At 38.8% G+C, this 21468-nt stretch overlaps 1 protein-coding gene across 1 annotated transcript in view; it reads left to right on the plus strand.

Moving 5' to 3' along the window:
- Positions 1–21468, plus strand: part of CPLX4 (complexin 4) — a 42355-nt gene that overhangs the window by 12242 nt on the left and 8645 nt on the right. Inside the window, exon 2 of the mRNA XM_089496968.1 lies at positions 3962–4049. Coding sequence (XP_089353094.1) covers positions 3962–4049 — 88 coding nt within the window. The remainder of the gene's footprint in view (positions 1–3961; positions 4050–21468) is intronic.

The raw sequence follows: 21468 nt of genomic DNA on the forward strand, positions 1-21468 counted from the left end.
CATATATATTTTTATGTATATTTCCAAATGCATCAGTTTTCATTTTATAACTGTTTTTTTTTTAAGTGTTCAAGTTTTTAAAGTGTGAAACTGCTGACACATTTCTCTCCTATTCCTAAGTGGAAGGTATAGAAAGTTAAAAGTAGGGCTAGTTAAAAGTTTACACAACAGTGAGTAAATCAATTTCTGTTTATGATGACAGTAGACAAGAGGTCATCCCAGCACTGTGAAATAGGTGATGCTGCAAAGTGAAAGTAACTTGCTGAAAGGTAAACAGTGGGTTTTCTGGGTGCAGAAGGATTTTGACTCAGGATTTTGACATGAACCACATATTTCTGTCTGTATGAAGACCTCAAAAATGTCTTTATAAAGACCCCTGAAAATATGGGATTTGGGGTTATCTCTATAAAAGGTAAAGCTTTCCAATCTTCAAATAAGGGATCCCTGCCAGCCCCAGATTACAATATTCAATTTGCCTCTTTTCATACAGATTTATGACCCTGCTTCATGTCTTGCCAAACCAAGATGTGTAGCTGGTGAACACAGCAAGCAGATCTTTTTTTCTCACAGTATCTCTCCACTGTGGAACAGTTTTCTAACCTTACTGAACTTCTCTGTGTGTATGTAAAACCTGTTGATGGGATTCAGAACAGGACTTCTTCATAAGTGGGTTTATATGTGCAGGAAACAAAAGTGATTTGTTTCACAATGTCCATATTCACCTAGACCAGGGTTGCCATGATGTTACAATGTACAATGTATCTCTTGTGCAATGGTAGCCAGTTGAGTGACTGGAGCACCATGTCTTCATTGTGCAATGGGCATTGATGCACGTTGGGCCACTCCTGATGTTCGTCTGGGCATTGCCACATGCCAGAGCACAACAAAAGTGCCCAATGCACATGTCGAGTATCGGGTGTGCATCAGTAGCACCTGATGCATATTGAAATATTCTTGCTGGTGCCAAGATGCACATTTTCACAATCCCCTAATGGGGAATTGTTGCATTTTGAAGTGTAGCTATGGATTCTTAAAGTAAGAGATGTAGACTGTGGTGCAGAATCTTAGACTATATTATTTTACTTTTAGCTTTGTAAAACCTTTGGCTTTTTTAAAACAGTTTTTAATTGTGCTTTGTTCTTATTGTTGTTGAACGCCCTCAAGTCATTTTCGACTTATGGCTACCCTAAGGCAACCCTATCATAGGGTTTTTCTTGGCAAGATTTGTTCTGATGAGTTTTGCCATGGCCATCTTCTCAGGCTGAGAGAGTGTGGCTTGGCCAAGGTCAGTCAGTGGGTTTCTATGGCTGAGCCAAGATTTGAACCCTGGTTTCCAGAGTCATAGTCCAATGCTAAAATCACTATGGCACTCTGGCTCATTGTTTTTATACTACCATTTTATTGTGTATCCCATTTCAAGACCTGCTGGGCAGGAAAGGGGTTTATATATATTACCAATAAATAAACAAATGAATAATAAAAGGACCATGTAGTGCAATCATATGTATCTCCCACTGTATTCAGAGCATTCCCTGAGGCATACTTTTGAGGAAGTGTGCATTTTAAACAGAAGAATACATTATTATAACTACTAACATAGAAAATAAGTCCTGTGCAGAAAGGTTGCAGGAACTGATCATGCTTAGTCTCAGCTAAATATTACACTAAATCACCACAAGCGTTTTAAACTAAAATTCCGCCATGGAGGCATTTTTGTTTGTTTTAAGGCTCCACTTTGGGGGGAAGTTGAATAGAAACTGGGGTAGAGGATAAATCTATCTAGCAATGACTGGTAGCTTCTATATCAGTTAAGTGGTGAATCTGCTTTGGGTTTAAATCTGAACTATCCAACGTACGATCCAAGATATTGATATGTATCCCCAAAATAAGTGCAGCTTTTTGGATAATTCCCTTATAGGCCAGAATAAACTTTGGACTCACTATTCCATTGACCTGGAAGGAAGCCTCCTGTACCATCCAACTGTCCCAATTTCACAGAGACAATCCCAATTTTCATTTGTTTTTAAAATGTGCCAGTTTCTCGCCTCTCATTTTCTCGCTTTGTCCCTTGACTTACTTCACTTGTTGCAATTTCAAAGTGCAAAAGTAGTTTGCTCTCAGTTCAATGGAGGAGATAGGAAAGGGTGGAAACTTGCCCTTCCCTGTAGGCTCAGGCAAAAGCAAACTGCTGCAGCATCTCTTAGCTTGCCTGTTCTTCCTCATTAATAATGTTTGCCATCATGACTACACTGGAATGTTGCCTTATCACATGTGTCCCAGTGTTCAGCTGTGAAACGTTAGAGGATATGACCACTAGTTCCACAGTATCTATCACACTCATGTGTGCTGATCCCAAGCCAACTGGGCCCATGTTTAAAAAAGACAGCAAGAAAGAGAGATACTAAACTCTGCACTACATATAATGTCAGTATGTAAAGGGATCCTGTGGCAACTTTGAGACTAACTTTGCAAAACAAATTGTAGCATAAGCTTTTGTAGACTTGGTCTACTTCCTCAGTTGCATGGAGTAAACTGGTCCCCAGGAAAGACCTTTGTAATCAGGCAGTATGAATAGCCACAGAAATACAAAACTTGTGGGTATGGTGATGAGGTGACAAGTTCTATTTTAACTATGGCCACTGAAGGACGAAGGCAGGAGGAAAGATGTTACCTAATGCTAGGGTGGGTAGATGACCATATGAATGGTGGAGGGAGTTTTGGAATATGGTGTGTAGTGGCGGTGGTGATGTGCCCTCAAGTCATTTCCAACTTATGGAGACCCCATCACAGGGTTTTCTTGGCAATATTTCTTCAGAGGGAGTTTGCCATTGCCACCCTTTGAGGCTCAGAGACTGTGACTTGCCCAAGGTCACCCAGCGGGATTCAAACTCTGGTCTCCATAGGCATAGTCTAACCTTCGAACCACTACAACACTACTGCTGGTGTGTGCAGGCTAGGAACCAGAAAAGAAATGTGATAAACTGGCTGAGTGTCCTCAATAGACAGTGTTAACCTATGTCTCTTAATTCTAATACATATAATATAGCCTTTAGTTAGCTCTGAGGTGGAGGCATAAAGATGCTGTTTACATATCTGAAGGTCTTTCTCGCAGAAGACAACAAATACTTTCATCCCTGGAGGGCAGGATTACTTCTCTTGGGCTGGGTTTTGCCAAGAGGCAAGGCTTGGTCCAGATCTGAGCTGGCCTGGAGAGAAAAGCCATCTATGGTGAAGGGCCTCTTCCTATATTACTATACCTTACTGGGATGTAATGTACAATGTAACCTCACTGTGGGGGAGTTGTGAAAAATTAAAATGAAAGCTTTCAGCTCAAGAGACATTCTCAAAAGAAAATACAGGGCAAGTGGTAGTGACTGGTCCCACGGAGGCCCTGAAAATTGTTCAAAGATGTCATGGAGTAAAGCCAGGTTTAAGAAGGTTGTTTTTGGCTGAACATTAGGATAAACATCTTAATGGCAAGAGTAGTTAGACAATGAAGAGCAGCTCTTTAAGTGGATCTTTTCAGGAGGCCTTTAAGCAGAGTCTGGAGAGTCATCTCTTAGAAGTGATCTACCTCTGTTTTTAATGCTTCAATTCACAGGTTGGATTAGATGGCTTATGAGACCTCCATGAATGTATCTCTACTACACTGTTATTGCAGTCTGACACTGCAATTAGCCCCATCCTCAGGGATCCTGGGATCTCTAGTTTGGCGAAACATGCAGAATTGTCTTCTGGAGAGCTCTAGCCCACTCCTCCAAGGTGAGGAATTCTAAGGAACTCATCTTACTACAGATGTTAGGATTCTATAGATAGTTGCACAGCAGTTAAAGCAGTATCAAACAGCTATAACTGTATAGTACAGATACACCCTTAGCAGCCAGTACATCACAGAAAGTTCAGGGGCACGCAGGTAGGATATTCAATTTATGATTACAGAACACTTTCTTTCTGCTTTCAGGATGGAGAGAGATGCAGCCTTTGCACAAAAAAAGGCTGAGAGAGCTGTACTGAGGGTTCATATGCGAGAGAAGTATAGACTTCCAAAGGTAAGAAACTTTTTAAAAGCAAGATAAGGTTGTTGGTGTTGTTATTCATATATTCATTTATATTCCACCTTTGCCCCCAGACCAATGCAAATTTTTTGTTGTTAACTGCTTCCAAATTGACTTTGACCTACGGCGACCCTATGGATGAGAGACCTACAAGTCACTTTGTCTTCAACCACCCTACTCAGCTCCTGCAGCCTCATAGCTGTGGCTTCTCTGATTGAGACTATCCATCTGAAATACAATCTTCCTCTTTTCCTATTGCCCTCCACTATAATCAAGCATTATAGTATTTTCTAGTGAGCCCTTTCTTCTCATGATACAGCCAAAACATGACAACCTCAGTTTAGTAATCTTTGCTTCTAGGATTGAATTTCTAGAGTTCCGGCCTGATTTGCTCTGGGACCCATCTGTTGGGTTATTTTTTTAGTCTTCCACATTATACTCAGGACTCTTCTCCAGCACCACATGTCAAATGAATTAATTTCTTTTCCTATCAGCTTTCTTCACTGTCCAGCTTTCACACACATACATAGAAATGGGGAAAACAATGGCATGGACAATCCTAATATTGTATTTAACGATATATCTAAACTTCAGGATCGTGTCTAGTTCCTTCTTACCTGCCCTTCCAAGTCCTAGTCTTCTTCTGATTTCTTGACTGCAGTCTCCACTCTGATTGATGACTGAGCCTAAGAATGGAAAATCTTGAACTATTTCAATATCTTCATCAGCTACTTTAAAATTAGGTAGATCATCTCTGGTCATAAATTTTGTTCAGCTGCAAACCTGACATTGCACTTTTTGCCTTCACCTCCCTCAATAATCTTTCCATATCTCTGATATTTTCTGGTAGCATCATGGTGTCATTTGCATATTTTAGATTCAGTTAGTCTCAAAGTTGCTACAAGATCCCTCTGCATATTGATTTTCCAGACTAACATGGAATATTTTATCTCTTTGAATATCTTCACATCTTTGAATTCTAAGATCAAACTTATAAAACATAATTTATGAAACATAAGATTTTATGTTCATAATGGTTAGTTATAGATTGTATTTTAGTTGGTGTTGTAGCCCACCTTGATGCTTGGGGAGGAAAATTATTATTCCTATTCCTATTATTATTATTATTATTATTATTATACCCCAGGCTTCCAATTAGTTGAATTTATGTGGTTGCCTAAGGTTGTGAAGCACCAGAAGCAGCAAATATGGAACTTCTCAACATCGTTGAAGGGCTCCTGCCATACTAGAAGGCTACTGTTGCTTTGTACAAATCTCTGGAGCTGGCACCCTCCTTAAATATCCAGCTCTGGGAGGTCCTTAGAGCCATGCATTATGAGCTGAGTGACCTGGGAAATTGCCTGGGTAGTTTTCCAATTATTTGTATATACCTGTAACTCAGGATTACAGTCCATACATTCAGTGAAGTATACTATAGTCCAAAAATCTTACATAACTAAATATTTGTAAGTCTCTAAGATGCCATGAGACTCTTTTTTCTGTCCAGGTTTATAATTCTGTCTTTCATTAATGAAGAAAATAATGCCTGAGATTGTTTTAAAAGGAATGGCTTAACATTAGTGGAAACTGGAAAAAGGAACACCAAGGCTATTCTGAAGCTGCTGCCATTTAACAAGACATTTCTTGCTTTATATAAGTTTGAAGCATTTCATATCACCAGGCCAGAACATTGCGTGACAACAGTCTGCAGCTGAAAGGCATGGCAGAGTTACAGCTTGGTTATTAGGTCTTAACAGCTGGACTTAGAATCTAAGTATAGAATCTAAGTATAGAAGGTTAGGCTGTGTTACTTTCTATCTTTATTTTGTACTCAGTTCATCAGTATCAAAACCCTTTTAGTATTTCAGCTTATGATCAGAAAATATTGGTCAACCTGTATTATAGGCTTATAGGCATCAAAAAGCACAGATCCAGAGCCTGGAAAAGTTGTTTCTATAGCTCCCAAAATCCCACACCCAGTGTGGTCATTTAATTAGGATCCTGCAGTTGTGCAGAGGGATCCAGTGCGGTGTAGTGGTTTGTGGACTGGACTACAACTCTCTATTTGGAAATGGATACCCACTGAACAAGTCACACTTTTTTAGCCTCAGATGAAGGCATAGGCAAACCCCTTCTGTTCTGAATAAATCTTACCAAGAAAACCCTGTGATAGATTTGCCTTAGAGTCACCATACATCAGTAATAACTTGAAGACACAACTGTTGTGTCGAGCAGGCAAGGAGAACCTTTAACCCTCCAGATGTTTTGGATTATAGCTCCCATAATCCCTTAACACATACCCTCCAACATTTCATAGATGACAACTGGGACACATGTGGTCAAGTGTGGTCAAGATGGCAAAAGTTATTAAAGAGAAAGAACACACAAGCTAGGAGATGCTGCAGTGATTTGCTTTGCCCAAATCTGCTGAGAAGGGCAAGATTTCACATATCACTTGCCTCTGGTTAATCCATTCTTGCTTTTTGGTTCCCTTCATGTTATCCTTTTTTGTTTCTTAGGTTAAAAAAATATAATAACACTTCCCTCTATATCCCTCTCTATCCATGGATTCCTTATGCACAGATTCAACCATCCATGTCTTGAAAGTATTTTAAAGATATATAAATGCCAAAAGCAAGCCTTGTTTTTGCCATTTTATATAAGGGTCACCATGTCACTATGCCATTGTATATAATAGGACTTGAGCATCCACAGTTTCACAGGGGGTCCTGAAACCAAACCCCAGCAGATACCAAGGGTCCGCTGTAAAATAAAATCAAGCAAATTAAAAGAAACCCACCCCCAAACACTACAAGTTCAATTGTGACCTATTTGTTCAAGTGTGAGTGATGCATTTATAATGCTGCATATATTTTAGTCATGAAGAGGTGAACCATAAATAATTACCTCTTTATAATCACCAGCTGGGATGTTTTTTAGTGAATTAGGATGGCATAAGTCAGACGTAGAGAGCCAGCATGGTATAGTGGTTTAAACGTTGGACACTGGGAGAGCAGGGTTTGAATCCCCAGTCGGTCATGGAAATTCAGCGGGTGACGAGTCACACTCTCAGCCTCAGAGAAAAACAAGGGCAAACTGCCTTTGAACAAATTCTGCCAAGCAATCCCAGTGACATGTTTGCCTTGGGATCATCATAAGTCAGAAATGACTTGCAGGCACACAACAACAGCAACAAAGTTAGATTTATGCAACTTATTTTTCTGGTAGTTGTGTAGATCAGAATTCTATTTTAATTATACACTGATCAAAATCCACACCTGCCCTTATAAGCCATACTTCCCCTCCTCTTTTTCCCACAGTGGGGCCATGTAGTAAAGTACTATGACATACAAAATCCACACAACAGTGATACCTTTATTGGACAACCAAAATGCACAAAATACATATTGCAAGCATTCAAAGCTCCACTGGCTTCTTCATCAGGTAAAGGTGTTAAAAATCATACATAAGGGGAAAATATATATATGCCCATATATATATATATAAGAATACCAAACCTAATTGTTGGAAATGTTCCTACATTAAAGGCTCGTACTTCCATCTTTGGTGGACCTGTCCAGAAGCAAAATAATATTGGCAAGATATATATAAAATTGTTGTAACAGATTTAAAAACAGAAATTGCCTTCTCTCCAGAAAACTTTTTGTTAGGAATGGTAGATAGTAAGCAAGAAAAAAACTATGGAAAATTCATTTTTTTATTTGTTAACCTGTGCTAGGATAACATTTGCAAGGAATTGGAAAACAATTCCCTCCTCACATGCTGTAATAAAGTAGTTTTGAATGTTTTTTAAAAAAGAAAACAAAAGAAAATCCATCAATAGAACAACGGTTATTCAGAGTATTTGATATGGCGGAGATGGATTTGATGACATGTTGGATGAGGGGAATAGAAGGGAGTGTAAAAAAAGATTGGATTGTATTTTATGAATATATAGAAAATAGGTGGAAAGATGAAATAATAAGGAAGTAAAGAATTATATGCTAGATAAAGGCAAGGAAATGTAGAAATGATAAATGTACAAGGTATGGGTAGTTTGTGGAAGTTGACTAATAATATCGGATAATGTACACTGGGAATAATAGAGGTTTACCCAAAAGGAATAGCAAAAGATGGTCCAGAGAAGATAATTTAGTCAAATATTCTTATAAAATTAAGGGGAAAAATTATTGTAAAGTAAGCAGAAATCAAGGTTAAAAGATGAAACAAATATCTGAAGATAACAACTACAAGAAGTGTCCCAAGTAGAAGGAAGTCGCATCGTTGTCTATGTTATATGTTTTTATGTATATTTTTTTGGTTTATTTGTGTTTTATGATGTATGTTGAAAACTAAATAAACATAAAAAAAGAAGGGGGAAATATGATAGTTAGTTACAAACCTGCATTTTACTATGAATAGAAGTCACCCTGTCCAAGTCACCTTGTTATCAATAGCCCTGCTCAGGTCTTGTAGACTTAAGGCCATGGCCTCCTTGATAGAATCTATCCACTTGTAATGTCATCACCTTACCAAGCATTATTTTCCAATGAGTCATATCATCTCTCACGATGTCAAAGGTATGATAATCTCAGTTTAGTCATTTTGGTTTCTCGAAAATGTTCAACCTTCATTTGCTCTTGGACCCATTTATTTGTCTTTTTGGAAGTCCATGGTATCCACAGTACCCCCCCCCCCAAAAAAAAAAAAAAAAAACTTTCAAATGAATATCAAGGAGATTTTCTCCAATCTTATGTCCTCCAGGTTTGTTGATGTATAACTCCTATTATCCCTCTGCCAGCATGGCCATGGGGATAATGGGAGTTGCACAGCCAACAATTCTGAAAGGCAGCAGAATTCAGGAGAAAAGTACAGGGAATCACATTATTCATATATGAAGCCCAGCAGCCTTTCTGTCTCACCTTTTTCAAATGTTTGCAGTGCCCCTTCCACTCAGATGAATGACTGTACCGTATTTTTAAAAACACCTTTCCCATTATAATGATCAGTTAAATCCAGTACTCATGTAAACAAAATTCCAATCCATATGAAGCTGGGGGACAAGGATTAAAATCAAAACCATCTTCCTACTTCTGGCTGAAAAATAATGTGCATTTTTCGTTATTTCATATATTTTTGAAAGTATGTTTATACTGCTTTTGGATCTTGTTAACAAGAGACTCGTAAAGTGGTTTACATAACCAAACAAAACAAAGCTTCATCAAATAGCAATAAATTAAAACTAAGCCTTTAACATTCAAAAGAGGAGACTTAAACCTTCAATCCTATATTTAAAAATATTAAAAGCCAAGCAGAAAAAAACAGTAACCTTTTTAGTGCCTTCCTGAACTCCATCAGGGAAAAGATTCCTCTTGCTTCCTTTGGAAGGGAATTTTCTAAGTGGGAGATCCATAGGCACACTGCAGAGTCAAGCCAATCTCAAGGACACCTGGAAAGTGAAGTTCTTTAAGAGCCGATGGGGATTTGTAGAGCCAGCTAATGCTGGGCTATGACTTTGAGAGCTCAGGGTTTGAATTTCCATTTGACCATGGAAACCCACTGGATGACCTTGGGCAAGTCACACTCTCTCAGCCTCAGAGGAAGGCAAAGGCAAATCACTTCTGAACAAATCTTGTCAAGAAAACCTCTTGATATAGTGATGCTAAGGCAAACAAAGCATGACCTTAGCGGCATGATAACTTGGAAATGAAGGCCCACCGCAACAACAAGGCACTGGCGAAGGGCCTGATCCAAAACAAACAAACAAAAAACTTACCCATAAGCTTAACTTTCCATAAGCACCAGTGTAGGATCTGGAAAAAAAACATGTGCCATATCATGGCTGGCATTCTGTTAGGGACATACAGAAGTGTAAGTCTACCTTGCAGTTTTGTACACGCATGTGTATGTGTGTGTGTGTGTGTGTGTGTGTGTGTGTGTGTGTGTGTGTTATGTATACACACATATAACTCATTGCAGAAGTTGGGATTCTCTTTCCCACTCTGTAGTGTCCAACCCAGCCCAGTGTGTCATGCCATCTTCAAAGTATGATAGCTCTAGTTCGGTAATTTTGGCTTCTAGTAGACATCAGCCTTGATTTGTTCTCGGACCCATTTATTGTCTTTTTGTGGTCCATAGTAACCATACAACTTTCCTACAACAACACCTCTCAAATGTCTTGGTTTTTTTCCTACCCATTTTTCTCTGTTGTCCAGCTTTCACATCCATACATAGAAATCAGAAATTTCTATACAAAATAAGCATTACAAAATAAAAGCTAAAAACACTAGTATAAATATACATTCATTTCATACAATTTATTTACAGCAGTATTACATGTACTGTATTTTATTATGTTTCTTCTTCTTGTTGTTGTGTTGTCTTCAAGTCATTTTTGACTTACAGTGACCCTAAAGACACCTTTCAATGGTGTTTTCTTGGGAAGATTTATTCAGAGGGAGTTTGCCATTGCCTTCCTCTGTGGCTGAGTAGGGATTTGAACCATGGTCTCCAGGGCTGTAATCCAACACTTAAACCACTGCAACACACTCACTTCCTCTGCACAATTGCATGATCCTAGTTAAGTAACTATGCTGGCTTTTGGTTTCTGGGAGCTACAGTCCAAAAACAACTTTTCCGTGTTCCGGATTTGTGCTTTCAGATGCATATTATCCTATAGTTCATGTTGACTAATGAACAATATTTTCAAACATAGGCTGATGAACAAAGTATAAAATAAAAAGAGAAAGTCGCACAGCCTAACCCTCTATATGGAGATTTATACTGGGCTCTCCCAGAGTCCGAGTCCTATATTCATATAACTTACCATGCTAGCTCTCTCGGCAGGCTGTACTTGGCAGCAGTCTCAACTACCTCCCTGAGTGTAGACAGCAAAGTAATCCACATGCTTCCTTTGGCAGAGATGAGTGTTTACATAACACCAGCAGGTATTTTCCAGCTCTTTTAAACTGGTGACAGGTTGTTAACACAATAGGAATTAATTTCATTCTCTTATCCACCAGAAACATGAAACCACAAGTTTATTGTGGACAAGCCTCGCCAACATGGATAGTAGTTTTGCTTCACCTCAGATAACAGAGAAGCTCAATAGAAATTGTTCCCATGTTTCAGCTGTTTGTTCCCTGAAAATTTGCAAAGTCTGTCCATTTCTCTGAAGATGCCAGCCACAGATGCAGGCGAAACATCAGGAATAAACACTTCTAGAACATGATCACATAGCCCGAAAAACCCACAATAAAACTCTGTCCAGAAAATCTGGCATACAGATTAAATTTGGGAAGTCAACAAATCAGAAGCTACATACATACATATCCAAAACACCACCCATGTCAATTGTGGCAGATGGTCACATCTATGTCAGTGGACCAGTGAATCCAGTCTGGGGTTTAAAAGAGCTATTCAAGTTATTGAACCCTACCTCAAAAAGGTTTGGCCTCTTGGATAGCTCATTTCAAGTTCATACTAAAACCCAGAAGAATTTCACAATAGCACTAACATGGGAACCATCGCCACAATTGCCAGCACCAGAACAGATGTTTTGGATTTCAGTTCCCAGAAGCCACAGCTAATCTCAATGACAACAAATTATGGGAACTGTATTTGGAAAGTCCATTGTATTAGAGCTTTGTCCGTTATAGCCCCTTTGAACAGATGCTCTTTCAGCATTCTTTGGTCACCCAGGAAGACTTGGTAGAGGATTGTATTTCTTATGGCCCCGAAGATGATGTGAACGAAAATTATGTACGTAGTTCCATTTCTAAAACTGAGCCCATTTTGTCCTGTAAATTAGTGCAACTCAAAGTGGTGGTCCATGGACTGGAGCCAGTCCAGGGGTTATAGGCTACAAATCCACAGCAAGTTTCCAGGAAAAAATTAACTATTGCATTCAGTGGGCACATATATAATGCCAGTCCCAGGCATACTGAAGGAAAAAAATCCTACTGATCCTGCACATCAGACAGCTTAAAAAACACTGCTGTAAATCATTTGGATTAGAGACCATCTGGGTTAAGTATGAAAGCAGCCCTGAGCTCTGTAGGGAAAGAGGGAGGCATGTGGATAATTGATAAACAGAACAAAGCGCACAGATTCCAGATCTAAAAGGAAATCTCACACACATTCAGTATCTGCATGGGGAGGGGTCAAGGGGGAATCAGGAATGAAACATTAGAATTACAGATAGATAGATAGATAGATAGATAGATAGATAGATAGATAGATACTTTTAATAATTTAATGTCAAGCTTAAACACTTCTAACATCTGGGCTGGAATCCTGTTGGTGTTTCCTGCATGCTTAAGTTCCCCTATGAAAGTGGCTAGACGTTTTTGTCTAATGCAGAACATGCAGAACATTCATATTCAGCCCAGTGTTTTGGAAGTGCTTAACAGTGCCTCTGCACTTTAATGCACCATGTGCACTGATGTGAAATTGCATTGCACATGGTTGTTTTGCATTTGTATTGTGCATCCTGATATGTGTGCTTGTTTGGTTGTGCTTCAGTTTTGCAACATTGCAACTGACTGATGAGGTGACTTTTGAGCAACTGCTACATTTTGTCTTCTTGATGTCAGCCCTGATTTCAGTGAGAGAAATCAAACAGTGATAACAGTGGTTTTGTTTGCTGTCACAGAGAATAGTTAGGGAACACGTGAATGTAATCAACCACTATTATTATTATTAACCTTTAATTATAAAGCACTGTAAATTTACACAGTGCTGTACATACAATCTTTTTAATTAGATGGTTCCCTGCCCTCAGGCTTACAATCTGAAAAGACATGACACAAAAGGAGAAGGGAAAGATGGTGGGGCTAGTAGGCTAATACATATAAAGTACATAGCAATACAGGAAATGGTTCAATAAAACAGGCATCAAAAGAACATCAACTAGCAAGTGACAATTATGCAATGCCTGGGAATGCTTCTCTGAACAGGATGGTCTTCAACTCCATTTTGAAGCTGGTTAAAGAAGTGATGGCTCTTGCTCGCGGGGGAAGAAGGTTCCAGGAGTGAGGGGCAGTGAGTGAAAAGGGGCGAATCTGAGATGGGGCAGAGGAAATCCTGGGCTGGGACAGCAGACCTTGACTACCAGAACGGAGGGCCCTGATGGGAAGGTGAGGAGAAATAAGGTCTGATAAGTAAGGGGGGGCAGCCCATGGAGGGCTTTAAACGTCGACAGCAGGAGCTTGTACTGAATGCGGAAAGGGAGGGGGAGCCAGTGAAGGGATGCTAACACAGGAGAGATGTGGTCAGAGCGGTGGGCGGATGTGATAATGCGTGCAGCTGAATGCTGGACAGAGATTAAAGGACGGAGGTGAGAAAGAGGAAGCCCAGCCAGGAGGACGTTACAGTAATCAAGTCATGAGACCACTAGGGCATGGACCAGGATCTTGGCAGTAGAGGCGGAGAGATATGGAGATATGTAGAGAGATAGAGATAACCACTAGATAAGACAAAGTACAATAACAATCCAAATCCACAAAACAATGATACCTTTATTGGCCAACCAAAACCAAACATCTTATGCATTTTGGTTAGCAAATAAAGGTATTGCTGTTTTATGGATTTGGAAAATTATTGTATTTTGCTGTATCATGAACATACTAGGTAAGACAGTTAGGGAAAACATAGCTAGATTGTAACAAAAGTATCACCCAATCCTGAATTAGAATTACATTATGCATGTGCCAAGAAAGTTTTATCATATATATGGGGAATGCCTGCTGGCAAAGTTAATATTTGGCTAGAAAATATATTTGAATTTACAATTCCATTAAAAGGTTGATTTCATGAATGCAAATAAACAAACAAATAAATAAATCCACTCATTTATGATTTAAATGCTTTAAAGTGTTTCTCATTCCTTGCTGTTTTTCAATATGATAGTTCAATTGTGTTTAAATTATGAGTGATATTTAGCTGCATTTGCCTTTGATCTCCGTTGTTAGCATATGCAACAGAATATAAATTAAAAAGAAACAAACTGGTATGCTTTTCCTTTTGAATGACACAGCTAACTTTATGGGATGCTAATTCCTTATGATCTTAGTAGTTAAATAAGATCTTAAGGAATTAGCATCCCAAGCTAATGTCGTGGTTTGTAATGTATTATTTTGAGTGTTGGACTGTGACTCTTTAGACCAGGGTTTTAATCTCATCTTGGCCATGTAAACCCACTGGCTGACCTTGGGCAAGTCACACTCTCTCAGCCTCAGAGGATGGCAATGACAATCCCCCTCTGAGGAAACTTGCCAAGAAAACCCTATGATAGGTTCTCCATAAGTTGGAAACAACTTGAAGGTACACAAGCCAGTAAGCTTTCTATCTTTTATTTATTTCAATTGATTTATTATTTAAATACAGTGGGTCTTTGGTATCCACTGGGATTTGATTCAAAATCCATGGAGGTTCAAGATCCATTATATATGGCATAGTAAAATGGTGTCCCTTATATAAAATGGCAAAAACAAGGTTTACTTTTGTGAATATATGAATATGTTTTAGAATTAAAATATTTTTAATATTTTTAAGCCATGGATGCTTGACTCCATGGATAATAAATCTGTGGATATGGAGGGCCAACTGTAAATATTTTCATAATATTTATTGCAAATCTGATTGAAATTTTAAGAACCCTAAACAAGAGAGGAAGGAGCCTTGAACTCACCTGGCCACAGTCTTCTACACTATAGGAAGATATGTAGTGGATATATCATTTATGATTTATGATTTATGAGAAGACATGACTCACAAGAAAAGACAAGAATGTTTGATAAGGTAGAAAGCAGTAGGAAAAGAGGAAGGCCCTATTACAGGTGGATAGATGCAATCAAGGAAGCAACCACAGCCCTGAATCTGCAAGACCTGAGCAGGGCTGTTGGTGACAGGAGGTGCATCTACATTGTAGAAACAATGCAGTTTGACACCACTTTAAGTGTTGTAGTTCCATCCTATGGCATCTTTCCATGACAGAGCAGAGATTTGAACCCTGGTCCTCAGGGCCATAGCCCAACACTCAAACCATTACGCCACACTGGCTCATTCATAGAGTTGCCATAAGTTGAAGTCTACTTGGCAGCAGTTAACAAATAGTGATTAACAATAAGATTTGGGTCAGTATTTCTACTTAAATTATTTAGGTATGGATTATCTAAATCTAGGATATATCCCAAGATACTATTTCTAAATGTGCGTTTTATTTTGAATGGTATATTCCCTCTTTTTGTGTGATATATAAGTGAACATTCTATCTGAGGCACTGTGAAAAATGGTGAAGCAGTGGTTTCGCAGCAGATTGCTCCTGTCACCAGGGCATGCGGTGGACATGCAGCTCAGGTTGGGACCACTTTGGGAGGGGATCAGAAAGGTACTATTTTGCCAAAAGATGCCAGCCAACGAACCAGTCCCAAGCCATGAGATACTCATAGAATCATTGAATCGTACAGTTGGAAGAGACCACAAGAGCCATTCAGTCCAATGCCCTGCCATGCAGGAACCCTCCATCAAAGCATCCCCGACAGATGGCCATCCAGCCTCTGTTTAAAGACCTCTAAGGAAGGAGACTCCACTACACTCTGAGGGAGTGTGTTCCACTGTCAAACAGCCCTTACTATCAGGAGGTTCCTCCTAATGTTGAGTTAGTTGTGTGCCGTCCCTTACTCCCTGTGGCGCTAGAAGTGTGCTTTCACTTTCCATGGCTCTAGATGTGCTTTTCCTCTGACTATCTGTGACATTAAGCCTCCATACTACAGAAATAATCCAGTTTGATACCACTTTGACTGCCATGGCTCAACACTATAGAATTCTTGGATTTATAGTTTTGTAAGGTATTTAGCCTTCTTTGTCAGAGAGCTCTGGTGCCACAACAAACTACAAATCCTGAGATTCCAAAGAATAGAACCATGCCAGTTAAAACCGTGTCAAACTGGATTACTTCTGCAGTGTGGATGTAGCCTAAAAGACAGTGCCTTATAGAGAGGAACATCCACACAACTCAAAGAGCTTGGAGAGCATTTATTTTACAACAAACTCTCCAGAGCTGATATTCCCAGGATTTCAATCAGTCCCAAATCCTATGACTTTCCATTCAGCGTTTGAACAGAATCAAGGAATACACATAGCTCTAATTTGAGATTATGATACTGTGCCATGAAAATTATAGATTGTTGTTCATTTCCCATCAACAGCAGGAGCCAGTAAGTTAAAATCTAGTTCAAGATGTGGGGTGTTCTTTCCGATAACAAATTCAATATTTATTTAAAATATTTTAAAGCTTCCCTTAAGGGAAACCGGAGACCTGCTCCAAGATAACATGTAATACAAGAATAAGAAATCAGTGAAATGAAGTTTTAGAATAAGTGAGATTATCCATGTAAAACAGAGCTCCGGAACCTTTGGCTCTTCAGATGTTTGGGATGTCAACTTTCATCAGCTCCTACCAACATGGCTGATGCTAAGGGATTATGAGAGTTATCATCCCAAATGACTGGTAGCCAATTGGCTCCCCTCCTCTGGTATAAAAGAATGTTAGTAGTTAACTATTGACATGGTTCCTCCAGTTGTTATTTTTAAAAATTGAATTAGATATTTATCCAAAGTGATGGCCCTATTAAAAGCGTGGACATTTTTCTCCACTCTTATAGCTTCTGTATAAATTAAGCTGCAGTAATGAAATTAACAATCCACAGGGAGTTCAACACATTCAGAAATGTCCTCAGGTAACCAATTACCGAATCCTCAGGGTACTTCATTCATAATTGCTTAGGGGTTACAATCATGGAGGCAATGGAACAGCAGGGAAAAAAGAGTTAACCTTCAGCCCATGGGCAAGCACCTTATTAAGGCTCAACTTAAAGAAAAGTTAAGGAAAAATCTTCCCAGGAGCTGTCAACTCTTGTCAGGTTCACTTGGCCAAAGCTCAGGTTCAGGAACCGGTTCTCTCGGGGTGCAGGAAGGAGGTTTAAGCCTTTGGCATCCTATTTCTATGGCAGACCACGCTCTATAGCTTGAAATGGAGCAATGAACTAGTAGGAAACACAACATAATAATTGCACGCTTTGTACCATGGCATCCAGAAGTTGCTTTGAGGTCAAGATGTTGATTTGGGGAGGGACAAACATTCCCTCTACCCTTGATCTGTTGAGGGCCACTTGCTGGCTGTAGGAAGACTGAGGCTCATAATGGTTGGGGACAGGAGTGTAGCTAGTGGAAATGTCAGGAAGAAACTCTTCTAGAACATGGCTGTATAGCCCGAAAAACCCACAAAAAACTATTTCTCATGATTGTTGTGAGAATATAATGGAATAACCCCCAACACATTGCCTTGGGTTTCTTGCAAGAAGGATGGAATATGCATGTAATAGGTAACTATATTTTGCAGTTTAGAACAAGTAATACAATGCAATCTTGGTTAAAATGATGCCTGTTTTAAAAAAATTAGATAGCTATCAGAAAATGTGCTCAGGATTTTACTGTGCAAGAGGCCCTGGGTTTTGGTGCAAGACTTAAACCTCCAGGGGTATTTGGGGCAGATTTATATGACAAAACATGTCCTTAATGAACCTTAATCCTATTAATGGGATTGTCAGGGTAGATTTGTCATTGAAAAGATGTTTTCATCCATGAGACTTATGGCTTGTTCATAAGTGGAACTGTTTCATTGGAATGGAAAGAGAATGGCAAAAATCACTTAGTGTGACATTTGATATGCACGGTGACAATCTCATGTTACATGTTTCCACATGTTTACATGGTTGTTTTGTAGGAAAATGCACATTCATCCAAAGCCAGTTCACAAGCATTTGTGATTTCATTATTCTTGAGGCCTCTTTCTGTACCCCTCTGCCCACACTGCAAACACTTGCGATTATAGAACCAATGTTGAAGAGAAGTTGGGTTTTGACCCAGAAAAATACCTATTTCTTGAGGTTTAATACTTTTATTTTCCTTGCTTATAGTTTAGTCTGCAGATGCTGAATGGAGAAGGTGGAAAGCTATTCTCCAGAAGCCTGCTCTACCTAGTTTAATTCAAACATTAAACCATGTATTTTGATGCATTATTTGACAATAATATATTTTAAAATACTTTAAATATCTTCAATATTTGTACATTTATGATATTGAATGATTGTAGGACCACCATCAAGTCCATCAAAGACTAGCAAGCATCATTGCCAGGGTCTTTTCAGGGCTGACCCCTTTTCTTTGGATTTCTTCTCTTGAAAGAAAGAACCTATAGTCCAATCTTTGTTAACATTTAAATTAATCCTTAAAATGTTTGTTTCCACATTTTATGAAAGGTGCCAGTGCTTCCGTTATAAACTTGTTCTCTTTAGTTCAGTTTTGTTTTGTTCCTGCTGTACTTTATATTTATTTATTTATTTATTTTTTGCATTGGTTGAACAATTTTCCTTAAATGAATTGAGAGGCCCTCAAAGGTAGCATATAAACTTATTAAATAATAAGGGACTGTGCAAACTACTGAAGGGGATCAAATGTTAAAGCCACATATTTGCAAGCAGAGAATATTCTGCACTTAAGGTAAAGAATTTTTTGCAGCTCTAAATAAAGAGCAAGACCCAAGCTTTGAGTTCTTGATAATTGCATGAATGCAATTGGCTTCCCTTCTTTTTCTTTTCTTTAATTTATGTTTTTGTATGTAAATATAACTATGGGGAAGCCTGTGGGAAGTAGTCTTGTGAATGAGTGCAGATGTGAGGTGAAAAGGAGGAGTTTAACTCTCTTTCACTTGTTTCCATGATCCTGTCCATAACAGAAGGCTGGAGTTGGTTCATGTCTCCCAGTTCTTTATTTGCACAAATCAAAATTGAGTCTTCAAAGCCTCCATTAAATGAGTTTTTCTGCAGCAAGTTGTCCATTGCCATTGCAGCTGTCCATGGTTTGACAGGACTTGTGTGAACATCTATGGCATATGTCCTGACTATTTGAAATGTGGGTATCTTGTTATATGAGGATGCACAAGTTCTAACATCCTGAGGGAGGGCTTTCTCCTAATCCCATCACATCCTCCTCCTCCTCCTCCTCCTCATCATCATCATCATCATCATTTCATGCACATACACACATACATATCATCTCTACAAGCATCACCACAGCTTTGGATAGAGAGGATAGCAAAGCCTCACATGATTGTCTCCATCCATGTGACTGTGTGATTTACGTATGCACCCCAGTAGTTGGCGTCATCATGCCCAAGCAAGAAGGAGACTAAATTATAAGCAAGGAAAATAAAAGTATTTAACCAGTCTGTGGACCCTCCTACTCCTACACTTCTTTCTGTTACACACTGTTGCTTCCAGTTCGCCTGCCTTCTCCAAGATAACCAACAATCAGGGGAGACAGGAGGAGGCAGAAACCTCCTCCTCAGACCATAGCTTCTCCCTCTTAGAAGTAGTGTGGCTTGAAAAGAAAGTGTTATTTAGATTAGAAAGCTGAGAGCATGTGACTTGCCTAAGGGTCACCCAGTCTCCAAAGTCATAGCCTCTTATGAACCTAATATATAGCTGGCAGAACATCTGAGGTTTTGTTCAGTACCTTGGGCTAACCTAAACCCAAGGACTGGAAAAGTTGTTGCTTTGAACTACAACACCCAGAGGATTCTGGGAGCTTTAGTCCAAAGAAGTGTTCCACCGCCACCCAGTTCCTACCAAACCAGACACAGGGGGCTGGGTGTCAGCCCCTGGACATCTATCTCATTGTAATCCCTTCCTAAATATATGTCACTGGTTGTTGCAATTATCCTATGGTAAGAAGAGGTCACATTGGACATGCCTGGAGCACTGTTTTACAATTATATATGCACCTCAGATATTGTTCTGAGCATTTTAGCATTAGATCACTTTGATATATCCATGTGAAAAAAACTCATTTTGGGATTGAAAGCAGAGGGGCATTTTCAACCCTGCTGAAACTGTATTTATTTATTTAGTTAGTTCATTTTTATGCTGCCTTCTTCTAGAAAAGGGTCCAAGGTGGCTCACAAGAAAAATAAAATAAAAAAGACTTTATAAGAATTTAAAAACAATTAAAACCATATAGTTAGAACAGTATAAAATTAACATTAAAAACATACAAAAGTTAAAAACAGATCTGAAACACACACCCCATATAAAAGCCACCCTGTCATGATTACATGTTTAAAATTATATATTAAAAACCGTTCCTTCCTTTATCAATCCTGGGCTAATATTTTCCATTGCTCCCCTTGTATTATCTAAGTAATACCTCTGTCAAATACTGGAAAGTATAAGGATGGGGAAATAAACTGTCGAATGAAGGCAGCTACTTTTTGCATCATAATGGGGTGAGGAAGAGCCATCTAAACTTTATTATTATTATTATTATTATTATTATTATTATTATTATTATTTCTTACCCGCCTCTCTCCATGGATTCAGGCGGGGAACAACAATAATTAACAGACACACTACATCAGTTAAAACACATCAAGAAGACATGCATACAATTTAAAAGGACAAGATATACACATGTTAAAATAATTCACATTTAAAATTCATGATTTAAAATTCACAATCTAAAGATCATCTGGATAAGCCTGCTGGAAGAGACTGGTCTTTAATGCTGTTTTGAATTCAGACGGCATATTCAGCTGTCAAATCTTTTCCGCCATAAATTTGGGACTGTTTTTTTCTTTTGCTAAGAAACTGGGGGTGGAAGTGGGACTGAATCTGCTTATTATTTGACAAAGACAGTGTATGGATCCATCAGGTGTTTATTCCTTATTAAGTGCATTTAATATTACTGTATCCACTATTAGCAGCAGCACAAAGAAATGGGACTAAAGAAATACAGCTTAGTGCCCACAGTGCCACCTGGTGGAGGAGGAAGGTTCACTCACATAATAGACCACAAAAAGGTTTGCCTGAAAGTGAAGGTCAAGGTCTGAAAAATATCCATGTATGTATAGGCTGAGTCGCCCTTATCCGAAATATTTGGGACCAGAAGTGATTTGGATTTTAGATTTTTTAATTACTATTTTGGAATATTTGTATATGCATAAGGAAATATCCTGGAGGTGGGACTCATATCTAAAAATTAAATTTCAAGTCTAAACATCAAGTCTGAACATGAAATTAATTTATATTTCATATACATAGGGTAAAAGGCAGGATGGTGTGTTGGTTTGAGTGTTCACTATGACCCTAGAGACCAGGGTTCAATTCAGTGTTTGTATACTTTAACTGTACTGTTTTTTTTAATGTCGTGAGCCACCCTGAGTCCCAGTTTTTGGAATAGAGCAGGATAATAATAATAATAATAATAACAACAACAACAACAACAACAACAACAGCAGCAACAGCAACAACAACACAGTTGGCTCTTCTTAGCCACGGGTTTTTTTATCCATGGA

Source organism: Sceloporus occidentalis, unplaced genomic scaffold, assembly GCF_023333645.1.
Source record: "Sceloporus occidentalis isolate IW3139 unplaced genomic scaffold, rSceOcc1.0.p SCAF_1, whole genome shotgun sequence".
In the NCBI taxonomy this organism is placed as follows: domain Eukaryota; kingdom Metazoa; phylum Chordata; class Lepidosauria; order Squamata; family Phrynosomatidae; genus Sceloporus; species Sceloporus occidentalis.